We start from the raw sequence: 15,753 nt of genomic DNA on the forward strand, positions 1-15,753 counted from the left end.
AAAACATATATTTAAAAAGCTCAGAGCATGATCATTATGTGAATCAAATTATTTGCAGCTGCAAAGATGAGGCATAACTTTGTAACTTTTATAGCAATGTATTTTAATCGTTTTGGGCAGTTTGATACTACTGGGCATGTTACATCTATATCTTTACATTTTCATATGCTTTCCATCGTGGTTATGTAATTCAACATCTTTGTTAATAAATTTTCATAAGTAATTTTAGTATAAAAACCCATAAAAATTCTGTCCACTCTATATCTAACTCTTTTCCTGCAATCCCTGATGTAAACCTGAACGGTTCAAAAAACACACAAGCAGTTGGGTTTTTGATATTTAATTTTTTTGCCACTACATTTGGTTTCCAGGGGGCTTGAGTACAGATGTTATAGAAGCTAAGGCCTTTTCATATTTTAAGTATACTAGGGAAGGAAATTTGGCTAAAAGGAACTGCTTTTCTCAAGTCCCCTTGTCCTTGGGGGAAAAAAAAAAAAAAAGCCAAGTGCCACTTTAGTGATTTTTCTGTGTGTGCTGTATTTATTGACATGCAAGAGAGTTCTGACATACAAGACTCTATCATGTTGACATTTTGAAAGTTACTATTATGCATGAATTGACTTGATGCTAGATAGAGCTTGAAACTTTTCTTCTCGTGCTTGTGTAACAATTCTCATAGTAATGTCAATAATATTTGCTTGGTAATGGATGAAGGCTTATCTGTTGCTTACTCTGGAGTTTAAAATCCATCTGGTAGAGCTCTCTCTAGGATTCCACTGTAATAGAATACAAATGTGTACTTTTTTTTTTTTTAATGCCCTACTCTGGCAGATGTGGCTACATCAGATTTACTGACTATCCTTGTTAATTTATTTAGTAAATGGAAAGTTTATGTCCATGATCTTTCTTAGTATTCTATTACAGGAAGTATCCCTTCATGCCGAGTACCTCAGATTTTCTTTAGTGAAGCCTGAGGGGGAAATAACGCCATGATTTCTTATTTCAAAACTGCTTCACAAAGACCGTGTAGTTGGAAGTTCAAATCCTGTCTCCTTTTATTTAATACATTAGTCAGAAGAAATTTGAATCCTGTTCCCTGTAGTTATTAAAATACTGCTTCTATAATTAACCTTTAAACTAGAGATTTCGTAGCCTTTCTGATGAAAGGAACTTTTGTTTTTGTGTGAGTGTTTTTGAGAGAATCGATTACTATAAAGTAATACTCTCTTTACTTCCCCCTCTTAAAAACTAGAACAGAGGTGGATTAAGCCGGAAAAGAAAACCAATTCATTGTTGTAAGCTTTTCCAAATTAAAGTACACGCACACAAGCCTTGTTTCTTTCCTTGTCACTTCCTAGTTCTGGCAAATGCTAGTTACTGTTTGGTTTTGGAAAAAACTGCTGTTGTGTGATTTCTGGCACAATGAAAAGTGGCAAAAAATTCTCAGTAAATTTGAAAATATATTTACCTTGTAGCTCAGGTTCCACTTTACAGTCCCAGGGAGTTTGAGGTTTTGCACTGTTGTATGTTTATGTAAACCTGGCCTCACTGCACTGGCATTGCCTCTTCACATTTTGTTTTTACACACCTGCAGCAAAAATATGATGAGGATTGCACAGATATGCCATCTCAGGACAGTGTTTTGTCCTGTATCTGTCCTGTAGTAAATTGGGTGTAGGGAAGAACCAGATCTCTACAGTCCTACCTCAGGGTTGTCTTGAGGCTGAGCAAATAGAAGCAAAGAGACAGCACGCCTTGTAGTTTGTTTTTAGTCAACAGTAGAGTTCCAGGATCCCTCTCAGTATTGCTTCTGTAGCTTTTGAAATCAAGGTTAGGTAGGTGTTAGTTGCAGACATGAAAAGCAGGACCCTGGCCTTACCTCTTCTTTCATGGATGTGAGCAAGCAAAGCAAGATTTGAGCAAGCTGTGGGTTTCATGAAAGAACACGAAAATGACACGATTACGTTTTTTGAGAGTGAGATTTTTGAAATGTTTCTGCCTCTGTAACCCGCGATCGCTTCTTTGCATTTAGGGGAGTCATTGTGAGGCTTTTGTGGGATGAACCTGTTGACTTGTTCACTGATATTGGATGCCTAAATGAAGGGAAGAATATTTTCTACTCTAAGGAAGAAATAGTATCAATCATGTATCGTGGCAGTAAAGTCACCTGACTAACTGAAAACCTCATCCCTTTTTCTAAATATATATAAAAGGACAGAAGAAAAGATAATATTTGAAGGTTAACTGTATTTTTATTTTTCAGCACGCAGCAGACTTGGTAAAAACAGTGGCATCTCGTTATGATGAATATATAAATGTTAAAGATCTGGTTGACAAAATCAATCGGGCACTTACAGCTGCGAAAAAAGATAATGACTTCATTTACCATGATCGTGTTCCTGACCTGAAAGATTTAGAGCCCATTGGAAAAGCCAGCCTTGTGAAGTCTACTCCAGTTGTTGTTCCCCTCAGTCAGAAATTCACTGGTAAGCAAAGTGGGTGGAGCACACACGGCCACCAAAGTTCATTTGTAATGTGAAAATGTTGATGTTGACTTTTGAATAGTAGTAAGCTTACAGTAGTGTGTTTGATGAAAATACCATTTGTCTTGCTAGTTTGTTGTTTTACTGCTTGATGGCAAAAATACTGAAGACTAAATTGCAGGATAAAAATGAGTATCTGCAATGTACGTGGTTTTTGCAAGCCCTTCTTCTAAAGATTTTCTCAGCTACTGTGTTTTCTGTCTTACACCAATTTTTTTAATTTCAGAATGAACACTAATGTAAGGGAGAAGTATGAAATTATACAAATCTTCACTAACTTTGTTGCTTGTCTTCCATAAAGCTGAAAAATCTTCTAGTTCGTTGGCTGAGCAAGGGCATTCTGAAGAATCATCCCCTCTTTGCTTTCTCCTTTTTTTCCTTAAAAGGCAAAATTAGAAACGAAGCCTTAAGGAAAACCTGCTTTGTAATCCTACAGTTGTTTTAAATGTAATGCATTTAAATAATTTATAACTCCATTTACATCTTAGACTGAAATGGAGTGCATTAAGATGAAGCCCTGTAGAAATAACTTGACACACACACACACACACACACACACACACACACACACACACACACACACACACACACACACACACACACACACACACACACACTTTCTCCCACGCAACTTGGGTGGGGGGAGGGGGAAGAGTATCCTAAACTGTTTAAATCAATCTCCGTAGTAAAATGTGTACTAAAGAGCTGTGAAGATCTTTGCTGTGTCCTATTACCTTCACAGTGCAACTTTAATCACTTATGCTACTTCAATTGTAGACTTATTTGAGAAGATGGTTCCACTGGAAGTTCAGCAGTCTGTGAGTGTTTATAACCAAAGAAAGGCGGATCTAGTAAATAGATTAATAGCTCAAATGAGAGAAGCCACAAATCTGGCAAATGGGTAAGTATGGCAGCTTCTTAACTTTATCAAAGGGGATTATATGGAGCTACCGGTAAACATTGGTTACTTTGCAGCCTGTAGGCATCCAGGTTACAGCAGAAGTTGGTTATTGTGTGGTGTGCTGGCAAGCTTGAGCCATAGCAGAGGTGCTTAGAACTTCTTGTCTGCAGGCGTTAGGACTGAATGCGTACTGAGAATGTGGTATTTCATTTTCTTCAGTCTGTACTCAGTTTTTATGTCTGACGCTTGCCCAGACAAAGTTCCAGTACCGTTCACCAAGAGGGACTTTCAGATTTCTGTGGTCAGCTTGACTGAACTAGTGACTCAATATGTGACATTTTTTCTGCAAAGTTTTATTGTTTATAATAATTTTTTTATTCCAAGCTGAAAGATAAACTTGTAATTCAAGGCAAATAGTCATTTATCTATGAGACAGTTAATACTCAAAACCCTTGCCACGTTTTGTAAGTGCTAAATGCAGAGGGGAGAGACTAGGGTTTGCTTAGTTTAAAGCTTCAAACTGATTTTTGGTAAAGTATGCTCTAGGAATAAGTTTTAAGTTTTCAGTTTGTAAATTCTGTCCAAGAGTGCGTTATGCTCTGTTTCCATGTATTCCTAAGTTGAGTCTAATTATTAATTTGAGTAGCAATATGATGTGCTGGACAGAGCCATCTAATGCTGCAAACAAATTGTTATGTAACCTGGTGGCTTTTTCAGAGTGCTGGCTTCCCTCAATCTTCCTGCTGCTATTGAAGATGTGTCTGGTGATAGTGTTCCTCAGTCTATTTTAAACAAGTCTAAGTCTGTGATTGAACAAGGAGGAATTCAAACTGTTGATCAGCTCATCAAAGATCTGCCTGAACTGCTACAGAGGAACAGAGAAATCCTAGATGAGGTAAGCTCAGCAGTCACTACCACTGAAATATTCTTGAAAGAATCCCCTAGTTTGGCCTTTTTAAATGGCACTAGAAAAGCACACAAATATCCAGAATGTTTGCAGTTTTAATAACAGTTTAAAAACATGCCTTTTAAATGTTAAGTCCGTATATGCAAAAAATGTGCTGTCGCATGGGGATTTGCTGTTACAGTTGTTTTGGTCTTAAGACTAAGTTGGAAGGGAAAAATAACAATGCAAAAAAAGATTTGGGAGACTTTTGTCTTTTATAGCTTCATATTTGCAAAATTTAGATTTATAAAAATTGTAAGTGTTCTTGATATTTTCTAAAATAGTTGCATACTTTTAATATTTTGTACCTATTTCATGTGTAGGAGGGGTTATAATGCTTGTAACATTTTTAACTCTTGTAGTCACTAAGGTTATTAGATGAAGAAGAAACTACAGACAACGACCTGAGAACAAAATTCAAAGAACGCTGGCAGAGAACGCCATCCAATGAACTCTACAAGCCTTTAAGGGCAGGTAAAGCTCGTGTTTCATCTCTTGGATTCTGGGATGTTCTAAAAACGTCCATTCTTCTTGTGTGAATTAAAGTAGCTTTCAGTGTTCTGATACTATCTCTGAGGAGAGGAATCTCGATTTAGGAGAGACCGTATCAAATTACCCTTACTTCCGTCCCTGCCATTATTTGAAGATGAGTGGATGTCATACAGAAGATTTGCAGCTGCTTTTGCGCCTTTGAGTACGCTGCACGCTAAAGTTTCAAAAATCATATATCTGGAATATAATGGCTACTCTCTGAGGAATCTGGTTGAAATTACTGGTGAAGTGCATTGTATAATCTAGAGTATTTATCTCTGATATATATGTGTGTGTGTGTGTGTATATTTTATATGTATGTATATATATTTCTTGTCTAAGGTTTTTTCCATCTGGAGGAACTTTTCAGTTTTTCAGTAGTTTGTCGAACTGTTGACCATCGCTATATGATCATCACTAAGTGTGTGCTTAGTATTGTTTTGAAGCTAATGAGGAATTGATACCACTGTCTTTAGTTATACAAGTTAGCGGCTTTAAAATCTGAGCAGCTCACACCATTGTTTTTTAATATATTTTTGTGTGCCTCTTTAGAAAATTCCTAGTGTTAATAATATACAGGTCTATAGAAACATATAAAGATTGAAAAGCATGACAATTTGCTCTGGTGCACGGCTTGGATAAAACTAGCATTGGAATAATATATTTTTCTCTGCCACCGCCAGAGGGAGCCGGTTTCCATAATATTTTGAATAAAGCTGTGCAAGCGGATGGACAGGTTAAAGAACGCTATCAGTCTCACCGGGATACAATTGCACTTCTGTGTAAGCCAGAGCCAGAACTCAACGCAGCCATTCCTTCTGCAAACCCAGCAAAAACATTACAAGGAAGTGAGGTAAGGCTCCAAAATTAGTCTTTATTTTGAAAAAAAATGGTATTCCCTTTAGCGAAGTGGACTTCTTAGTGAACTGGTGTGGACACTGACCCTTAGCTGCTCTTAATTCTGTCACCATTGAGACAGGTGATAATTGACTTATTTTGGAAAAAGTTTTAATTTTATTTTTATTTAAAAACTGCTAGAATATATTTTGTTACACTTAGTATAAGGAAGTTCAATTGCTATGTGCAGCAGGACTGGTTGACAGATATTACAAACAGAGCAATTCTCGATAATTTTTTTTTTTTTAAGTAGGGTGATTGGGGGTGGTGGTCAGCTTTTTGAGGCAATATAGGCAATATGGAAGATATTGTCTTAGTATTTGAAAGTATTAGGAGATTAGACCAATTTGTTTTCCAGGAACTCAAGACTCACGTATATCAATATGATTATTTGCCTTGTAGGAGTGATCTGAAGTTGGTGTACTTGGGTGTTAGATTTTTGCTGCTGTATGTTCCAGTAGGATTTTCTATCTGATCTTTTTTAAAAAAAATCTTTACGGTACTTCAATGTTATTGGTGAAGGTAAATCTTCAGAGAAGACTATAGCTTAAAAAAATACTTGAAAATTTTTGTTTCTGTGCTACTTTTCTTGTTATGTCATCTTAAACACGTTTATGTACAAAAGCTTGTGCAGTAGGGATTGCAGCATCAGTAAAGAGTGCAAGGTGGAAACTAAGTAATAGAGTATATGTTTTTGTAAGCTTTCACCAAAACATATTAACAACTTTTGATAATTTTATTGCCTAGGTTGTTAATGTCCTAAAGACTCTGTTAGCCAATCTCGATGAAGTTAAGAAGGAGAGAGAACAACTTGAAAATGACCTGAAGTCAGTAAATTTTGACATGACGAGCAAATTCCTGACTGCACTTGCACAGGATGGTGCTATAAATGAGGAGGCTATTTCTGTGCCTGAGTTGGACAGAATTTATGGAAGTTACACACAGAAAGTGCAAGAGTCCCTGAAAAAGCAGGAAGAACTTCTGAAAAATATTCAGGTACAACACATTGTCTGTATATGTCTTCCTTACTCTTAAACCTAGTAGCAAGAATTCCTCTACCTTCCCAGTGCTGTAAAAATCTTTGCTTGCTTTCTGCTCTGTCTTGCTTATGACTCTGTCATAGAATGGTTGTTACACCTTTAGTCCCCTGATCACTAAGGGATACATTTTTTTTTTTCCTTTTTACTTCATTAAAAAGAAATGTGAATTTATAGCAGGCTATCGCAGAGCTCCAATGTGAGTTCTCTCAGACCTCTCAGTACAGTTCAGCAGATGCCTTTGTCCTTGAAAGAAGCTTTCTTTGTGTAAGAAGTTTTGTTTTGCATGTTGTTTTTGCCTTTTTTTTTTTTTTCCTTATCCTCTCCTGATATATTTCCTTCGGGGATAACAAGAGACTTGCCATTACTGTCTGCTATAAGATGTTTTGGGTCTCTGAAGTAAGTTTTCGTTCATTGTTAACTGTAGTTTACGAGATGCTTGACTTGCAGCGTTTGTGAAGCTCATCGCTGTACAAAATTATATTATAAAATCATGAAAGTCAAAAAATGATGAGAATTTCCCAAAGTGCGGTAATAAACTCCACCTTAATTTACCTTAATTGTAGGAATAAGTACCTGAAACATCTGACAAAAGAGGAAGTCTTAGTGCTTGGATAAAAAAGAACAACAACTTGAGTTATGAACAGGCTAGTTGTGTGTGAGTTTATTTGTAACTTTTAATTACAACTTGTACCTGCAACAGTATCAGTAAGAAACTTTTCGGAAAAGGAGAAAACTGTTTCTAAATGACCATGTGGCCCAAGTTAATCAAGATTTTTAAATTCAGAGTTATCTTTGGGTTCTGTACTCCTTAAATCTTGATTGGATGATTCTTTGATGTTTAGGTGTCTTGGAGTTCAAGTTTGATGTCTGCTTCTGGCAGGTGAAATAGTCTTTTAAGTCTGGTTTTCAAAGGAAATGAGATGTGCGTCATCCTTTTTCTGTCAGTTTTCCACTTTCCTATCCTCTTAATAGCTTTCCAACATCAACCAAATTTGAGGTAGAACTCCTTAAAGCACCAACTCTCAGTATTATTTTGGGAACATCAATGGAGGGTAATACAGCAGAGAGAGCCTAATCAGTATCTCCTCTGAGAGTCTGCGGTGTGAACTTGGAAATTAGCTAGAGGCAGACCAGAACGCAGCAGATACATTAACTGACTGGCAGTGGGTATCAGCTAATTATGTATAGTTTTGAAATAGCCACAGCACTTGGTAATTAGCAGGTGTCCGGAAGTACAGTGTGTGTGTCTGGAAGGTAACAGGTAAGATATTGGGAAAAGGAGTAGAAGAAAAGAGTAAGAGAAAAATCAATAGACCCTGAATCTTACAGGGAACTAGGTTGCATTATTTTCACTGCTCATTTTTTCCCTTCTTCCTTTTAAGAATGCACATCAGGAATTCTCAAAGATGAAGCAATCGAACAATGAATCTAATTTAAGAGAAGAAGTTTTGAAGAACTTAGCTGTAGCAAATGACAACTTTGTGGAACTTGTTGCCAATTTAAAAGAAGGCACAAAGGTACAGTAATACTTAAGGAATTGGGAGGATGTTTTTTCTTTCCACCATGAGATGTGAATCATAAATCATAGTGAACTTTGCAGACATGCTAAATGAGAGGCACGTTCTTGTGGATTTTACTGTTGAAGTGAGGACAGTGAGCTGCTTGAATTTTGTGATTGTTATGACAGCTATAAACACATTTTTGTTCCTATCTGAATAGTAAGCTTTTGTGGACATTGGTTTATATTAAAATAAGAAAAGGTGTTAATTACAGCTGAGTAACTAATATAGAAGTGCACAGATTCACCATTTTACAAGAAGAATTATTTCATCTGTTCTCCCGTGATAATTGGTCACCTTGCAAAATTTGTTTTATATACTGCTACAGCATACATGAGGAGAGATCAGGATAGTTTTATTTAGCTGACTTTTTTTGACTTGGACTTCCGAAAACGTCTTATTTTTTCTATGTTAAGCGCTTCTGCTGGTTTATTGACAGACTGACCGCTGAAGGAAAAAAGTCCTGAAACGACTATAAAAATCAAATGACTGAAGGCAGTTAAAACACTTAAAAATGAGTAGGTCATCATTAAAATTATGAAGTCTTGTTCTATTTTTAAATACATTTTCAACTGTTTTAAATTATTTTTTTTTAATACTACATTTATGTCCATACATGTAATGTCACACAACTGCACAGCAGCTGATTAATTTGTGGTTTCGAAAACAAGAGCAAATGTATTAGCAAACTTCCACTGGAATGGCACGTTCTGGGCAGTGAAATAATACAATGCTTGTAACTGGGTCAGTATGTATAAATATGCTAGTATGGAGTCTGAAAGTGTTGATTGAGCATGTCAATTTTTTTCTTCACTAGTTCTACAACGAGCTGACAGAAATCCTTCTGAAATTCCAGAACAAATGCAGTGACATTGTCTTTGCTCGCAAGACCGAAAGAGATGAACTGCTTAAGTAAGATTCTGGTATTTTATTACAGCATTGTAGAAATTGTTAAGTGTTTATTTAAAAAAAAAAAAACAAACAAAAAACACAAAACCCTACTTGAGGACTTGGGGACAGGTTTATTATGTTACTTGATGGGATGAGAAAGGAAGAATACAAATATTACCCTTAAATATTAACACCTCCATGACAAGTAATCAAAGGACTAAATAGAGAATTCTACTTGAAATTCTATTCTGCTGTTCCCATATACCAGTTCAGTTTGGCCTAAGTCTGTTTCTTCTTACCATGATTTCACTCTTGATCCTTCTCAGCATGTGTCTGTTGATCCTATGTTTTATTCTTTTTCCTTTAAGGAACTTCTGATTTCTCTAACCTTCCCCCTGCTGTCATTTTGGTTTCAGAAGTTAGATAAATGCTTCAGCATAGGATTGCCTCCCATGTGCCCAGCAGGGAAAAGATACTCTTAGAAATCTGCGTTGTCATCTGATCTCATCTAATTTATTATTGTGTAGACTTTTAGGCTCTCAACTTTTTTAAAAGCAAAGTGTTATCTGAGGCTTATCCTTTAATCGGTCTTATTCAGCAAAGCGCACAATCTTTCATTAAAAGGTGTGGTTGTTACTAAACTTTTAGTTGGTGAAGCTTCCGTTGTTCTGTGCATGTACCGTGTCAAGAAGCAAATGCTCAACCCTCAAATCTTACCTTTTTTAACCATGTCTTTTGTAGAACTGCTCTATTTATTTTGGCATTGTGCTTATAAATTAATTCTTAGCAACTGTATACAACCCCTTCCGCCTCTCTTTCCCTTCTGGCACGCAGGTTGGAAGGTATGGGCGGCCTAACTGAAGCTGAGGTCTGAATATCTCACTTTTCCAATTTGTTACCATTCAGCGTTAAAGCTGTAGGTTTAGCGTTGATACAACGTTCAGCTGAATCTTCTTGCTTTGATATCCTTTTACTGTTTAATGTATTAACTGTTCACCAATATGAAACTCTCAGCAAGGTTAGGTTGAAATAATTGGATCTGGGAAACACATGTCTGCCAAATGCATCTTTCTGTATGCTCAACTCATAGGTTCAAGTAGGGTGAATAAAATGATTGCTTTTTTTGTGCCCCCCCCCCCCCCCCCCCCCCCAAATTCGTTCATGCTATTTTTCAGAACCTGAGATTTAAATTCCAGCTGTCTGGATTTCTGTTCTCCCCTGCATCACCAAGTAGGCTGTGAGGTACCTATTTTCATTAGGAGAAGGTATTCGTTTAGATGGTAGCTCATTTAAAACTGGAGATATTTTGCCGTAATTGTCCATGGGAGGGATATTTTTGACGGTGTTCTAAGAACATTTGTTCAGTGTGTTTGGTGTCTGTGTGGTCAAAATATACTTCAGTCTCTGAACGTTACCACTATTCCATAAGCCACTGATCTTTGCTGCTGAATTTTAAGAGGAAAATCACTTTGTTGTTAATTCCGTCACTTAGTCATATCTCTTTCTAAGATGTTAAGTTTTGGTTTTGATAGTTTCTGGGTAATGCAATATTAAATAGTTAATCCACTATCTGCAACAAATAGTTGAGATATATGTATATAGCAATGCATCAAGACAATGTTATCTTCTGTGTCATTCGTTTGTTCCCCCCACGCAAGGTTACCGGTTTTAGTCTCTTGTTGGAAGTTACCCTCGTGCGCTATGTACTAGGAGCCCGTAGTTTGTTTCTGACTAGGCTGTGTACCTTTGTCGGTCTCCCCAGTGTTTTGTTTCAGAATGCCTGGTATCAAGTTCTCGTTGTAACTTTTTGCTATATTTCTCATCTGTCATATTTTTATGGGAAATACTCTGTTTAATAAATTGTAAGTGTTTCCTAAACTATCTTTTCAGAATCTACCAAATCTCAAATATTGAGCTTTATCTCTTTTTTGAGAAATATACTACATGCCTCCGAATGTGTGACTTAGAACTGCTTCCTAGGAGCTTTCATGAAAAGCAGACTGTAAAATTGGAAGCTATAACATGGTACCAAGGATCTCTTAGGTTCTTATCAAACTTCCAGGTTGCTAAAAGTGTCCTGATGTGTTTTTTTTTTTTTTTTTCCTAATTTCTCTTCCCAAAGCTTTTTATTAACTCTGTGAACTATACCCAGTATTGAGTTGAACATAGGAGTGACATTGTTAGAAAATAGCTGTAACAGTGAATTGAAGGACTGGCTAGAGGATTGTTTCTCTGATGAAAGTGACTTGGACTCCAAAGTTAGTGCGAGCTAGCATATTGATTACGTTTGAAATATTAGATTTAGTCTTTTATTTCCTTTTTAAACTCTGTTTACCAAAACGTATAACAGACAAAATTTTTAAACTAAACTGTATGTTCATTTGTTTTTTTATAGAGATTTGCAGCAAAGCATTGCTAGGGAGCCCAGTGCTCCGGCTATTCCTCTGCCTACCTATCAGGCTACACCAGCTGCAGGAAGTAAGCCTGCTGCGTCGTCGACTCCCACTCCAGCCCCCAGAACTATAATAGTAAGTACATGCTGCAGAATTAGTGTGGTGAAAACAGAAAGTCATCTATACTTTGGAACTTGCACTGGTTTATAATTTGTATATATCACTCCTTAATGTATTGATGTATTTAGAAATGCGTTAAAGTGAAATAGAGGGAAAAGTCTGAAAACTTTGCAGAAGGTTGTATCATACAGTGCTAATGTTCATAATTTATAGATTTGAAATGGAAAGCATACTGCTTTCCAGAGTGTTTGAAATAATATCTGTAGGAAGTAAATACAGAATCTCTGTGGAAACTCTAGACTGATTCACTGTCTCTTCTTAGGGGACTAAACCACAGCCACCAGCACGGCCGCCGCCACCTGTAATTTCTGCAGCTAGCAGTCCTTCTTCTACATCAGCAGCCTCTGGAACTGCTGCAGCTCCTCCTGCTGCTAGTCCAGCAGCCAGTGCACCTACAACAAACACTGCACCCTCACAGCCACAGGGACCTCCTTACCCAACTTACCCAGGTTACCCAGGGTAAGCTATGGGAGTATTTACATAATTATGCATTATCTTGTAATCTGAAGCACTTGTTTTCTTGCATGTGACATTTAAATCACTTATTGTAACAGTTAAAGGAGATGTGTTTAGTGTTCTTGAGGCATGATGATTTTTCAGTTTTAATCATGTAAGTCCTGTTGGGACGATTTGCTGGGGCCATTTGTTGTCGTTTTTGTTTGTTTTTTTGTTTTAAGGGGAAGGAGGATGGGACTACAGTTCTTCTTGCCTTGGACTGCTGCCAGCCCTTGGGTAGTCAGTTGGCTTTGCTTATCTCATAAATGTTGGCCTACGTCATTTACCAAATTTTTGTATGATGTTAGAGACAGCAAAAAATACAGAATGAGTTTCAGTGGAGTAGCAAGCTTTCTGCTTATGCTTTTTCTTCATCCTTTTGGAGTCATCACAAGGAAGTGGAGGCAGTTGCTGTCGAAGTAGCAGGCTCCGTAAATGCACAATACGCACAATACGTTAAATAGAATAATTCTAAATATGAGAGAGCTGATTTAGACCAGTCCTCCTACTTCCAGCTAGTTGCTTTCCTCCATTTTGTGTCTGCGTTTCTGTTCTAACTTTTTTTTTTTTCCTGTTTGATCCTTGAAAGTTACCACATTTTCTGCTGCACATGCAGTGATTCCATGTCTTATTTGTGTCTATTAATGAGTTACCTGTTTTTGCAAATAATTAACATCAGTGTTCGGGAACTAATTGTTTTTTTGTTTTGTTTTTTGTTTTTCCATGCAGGTATTGCCAGATGCCAATGCCGATGGGCTATAATACATACATGTATGGCCAGTATAATCTGCCGTATGCACCTTCACCTGTATATCAAAACCCTGGACAAGCACCATATCCAGGACCTCAACAACCTGGATACCCTTTTCCTCAGCAGCCTTATTATCCACAGCAATAATGTATTTGCAAAGACACTTTGCTTGTTAAAATTTGGGAGAAATTTGCAATAAACCTACTAAAACTTTAGCTCCAGTTAATGTATCATACTGAACTGTATGCAGTCTATAACTCTTTGTCTATTGTTAACTGCTCAAAAATATCTAGATCAGTTTTTGATTACACTAAAAACTTTGGAAGATCTGCTGCAGCAGTAGAGACTGTAGGATGGTGTCAGAATTAGAGCCTGACTTAGTGGTTTGAAACTGTACACTACACTGACTTGACCAAAATATTTCTTTGCAAAAACCCTGTAAATAAGGGTTGGGATCTGATGAGAAAAACTTAAGTGATGCGTGCACTGGGTGTGATATATTCTATGGAACTATATATCATTTCCTTCTATATTTTATCAGGTTTTTTTCTGAGGTTGGTTAAGATATGCTATTTTGTCTAATAATCAAGGCCTTGTAAATCATCAGTAAAAAAATAAATGACGTAAGAACAGTTTAAACACTTTGTATTCTCATTGCCATAAGAGGTATTCTGTGTCTCTTTTTTTCATTTGTCCCTTGACTTGTACTTGGCTGTAATATACAAGTAATTTCCCAAATGCTTAAACCTTACAACTGAATTTCCACCTCTTTTCTTTTGAATCTATGTGTTTGTGACAGTCTGTAATTAGCCTTTTAAATGGTGGTAGATGAGGTCTTGTGGGTAGAATTTTCCTATAACTTTGAAGTATATTGGACTAAAAGGTAGGTGTTCATTACGGTTTTTAAGAAACAGTTTCTCTCCTCTCCAGAATCCTGTTTAAAGAAGAGAGATCAAGCCATTTACTGTGCGTTCCTCTTACAGGACCAGTGACTGGTTGGTGATAACCCACTTTTTCCAAAGAAAAGTTGCTCAGAAATTTGTAATGACGCAAAATAGGGAAACTAGTGATTGTTGGAGCTTTTCAGATTGTTTTTGAATGATCACTTTTTTCCCTTGAAATGAGCTCAAAACAAGGCATGCCCCTCAGGGAGCTTGTTATCAGTTAAGGTTTTTTGGTTTTGTTTTATGGTGGGAAAAATTTTTTATCTTCTTGTAAATTAAAAATGTTGAATATTTAGTTTTGGATCCATCTTCTCAAGGAATTAATAACCTTGCACTACATATTGTGTTAGTCAGTGAAGAATATAAGCTTGTGGTTAATAGCTTCTACCAAATATTTCCTAAACATCTTTCTGTCATTTTTCTACATGCTTGTCTAGTAAGGGACTCTGTAATCTTTTAGCCCTTTACATGAATTATTTGGTGCTGTAGAGCAGGTTTCCCCACTCCCCCGACTGCTTTATACAAGATACTCTGGTCTTACAAAATAGCCATCAAAATGCCTGTGTTAAATGTCACTTTTTTTTTTCCCCCCCTCTATTTAAGTGCCTGGTAAAAATATCAAGGTGTATCTTAATGCAGAGTTTTAGAGAGTGGCAGTTATTGTAGCATCTGCGTGGAAAACTCGCTGGATCTTGAATGCTTTTCCACTTAAAGAAAGCGACGTATATATTCATATGAGCTCCTTCCTTTCTGTCTCAAATCTTTCTTACTGTGTGCGATCGCTCCCATTACTGTGTGAAGACTACCTGTCTTTAATACTTCTCCACCCCTGAAGAAAATACAGATGAAAAAGGTGAAAAGTAAGCATCACTCATAGAAACGTATAATGTGAAAATCCAATCCTAAGCAAATCTGTTAACCGCATAGAAGCTTAGGGATGTGTGGTACAGGATGAAATAGAGGAGTGCAGCACTGTAGATACAACAGTGCTCGAGGATAGGTGCTTTGTGTTTCTTTATAAACATATCTGAAAGGGGAGGGACAGGAACCCCTTTCCCCAATTTTTTCCCTAGTAACAATAATATGTAAGATGCAAGTGAGGACAATGAGAAAAAGTTAGGTGGGTAATTGTTTTGAACCAACAATCAGAACCTGATTTTACTCTAACTGGAAAAACAGTAGTTTTTCATTAACTTCTGTGTTGATGTCAGCAAGTACGAGTCTAATGTAGCCTCCTAAGTTCTAGTTTCTACTACTTTAGAGCCTTTGGGCTATTGTGTAGGTAAGTTTGATTCTGGTGTCTCAATCTATAAAACTTGTTTTAATGCAGTATAAAAATGTAACTTGTTTAGCATAAAGATTACTGGAATTGAAATTTTCTAGTAAAATTTCATAGATCTTAAATCATTGTTAAAACATTTTTCAGTTATGGTACTGCTTGTTTTGGTCTGCTATTATTTGAATGTGTATAGAAATCTATGCATTACATTCAGCTTTCACATAACATTTTTTTGAGTTCTTTTTAGAAAAGAACAGAAAAATCCAGAGAGATGCATGTATCTACTTCTAAGCATGCAGCTGTCATGGCTGTGGTTGAAATGTTAACTTGTTCTTCTATAGTTTATTAAAAAAATGAGTTAGAAAACCAGATTTCATGACTTCTCTCTTCAGTACTCTAGCTT

General features: G+C 36.7%; 1 protein-coding gene across 2 annotated transcripts in view; it reads left to right on the forward strand.

Annotated features, from left to right (window-relative positions):
- The window catches only part of PDCD6IP (programmed cell death 6 interacting protein), a 32,155-nt gene extending 18,365 nt beyond the window's left edge, over positions 1 to 13,790 (forward strand). For both annotated transcript variants that reach the window (XM_068935732.1, XM_068935731.1), the window contains exons 8-18: positions 2,264 to 2,486; positions 3,321 to 3,444; positions 4,162 to 4,339; positions 4,753 to 4,864; positions 5,605 to 5,774; positions 6,566 to 6,814; positions 8,241 to 8,375; positions 9,235 to 9,329; positions 11,704 to 11,836; positions 12,144 to 12,340; positions 13,106 to 13,790. In XM_068935732.1, coding sequence (XP_068791833.1) covers positions 2,264 to 2,486; positions 3,321 to 3,444; positions 4,162 to 4,339; positions 4,753 to 4,864; positions 5,605 to 5,774; positions 6,566 to 6,814; positions 8,241 to 8,375; positions 9,235 to 9,329; positions 11,704 to 11,836; positions 12,144 to 12,340; positions 13,106 to 13,274 — 1,785 coding nt within the window. In that variant the 3' untranslated portion in view covers positions 13,275 to 13,790. The remainder of the gene's footprint in view (positions 1 to 2,263; positions 2,487 to 3,320; positions 3,445 to 4,161; positions 4,340 to 4,752; positions 4,865 to 5,604; positions 5,775 to 6,565; positions 6,815 to 8,240; positions 8,376 to 9,234; positions 9,330 to 11,703; positions 11,837 to 12,143; positions 12,341 to 13,105) is intronic.
- Positions 13,791 to 15,753: the final 1,963 nt, after the last annotated feature.

Source organism: Struthio camelus, chromosome 2, assembly GCF_040807025.1.
Source record: "Struthio camelus isolate bStrCam1 chromosome 2, bStrCam1.hap1, whole genome shotgun sequence".
Lineage (NCBI taxonomy): Eukaryota > Metazoa > Chordata > Aves > Struthioniformes > Struthionidae > Struthio > Struthio camelus.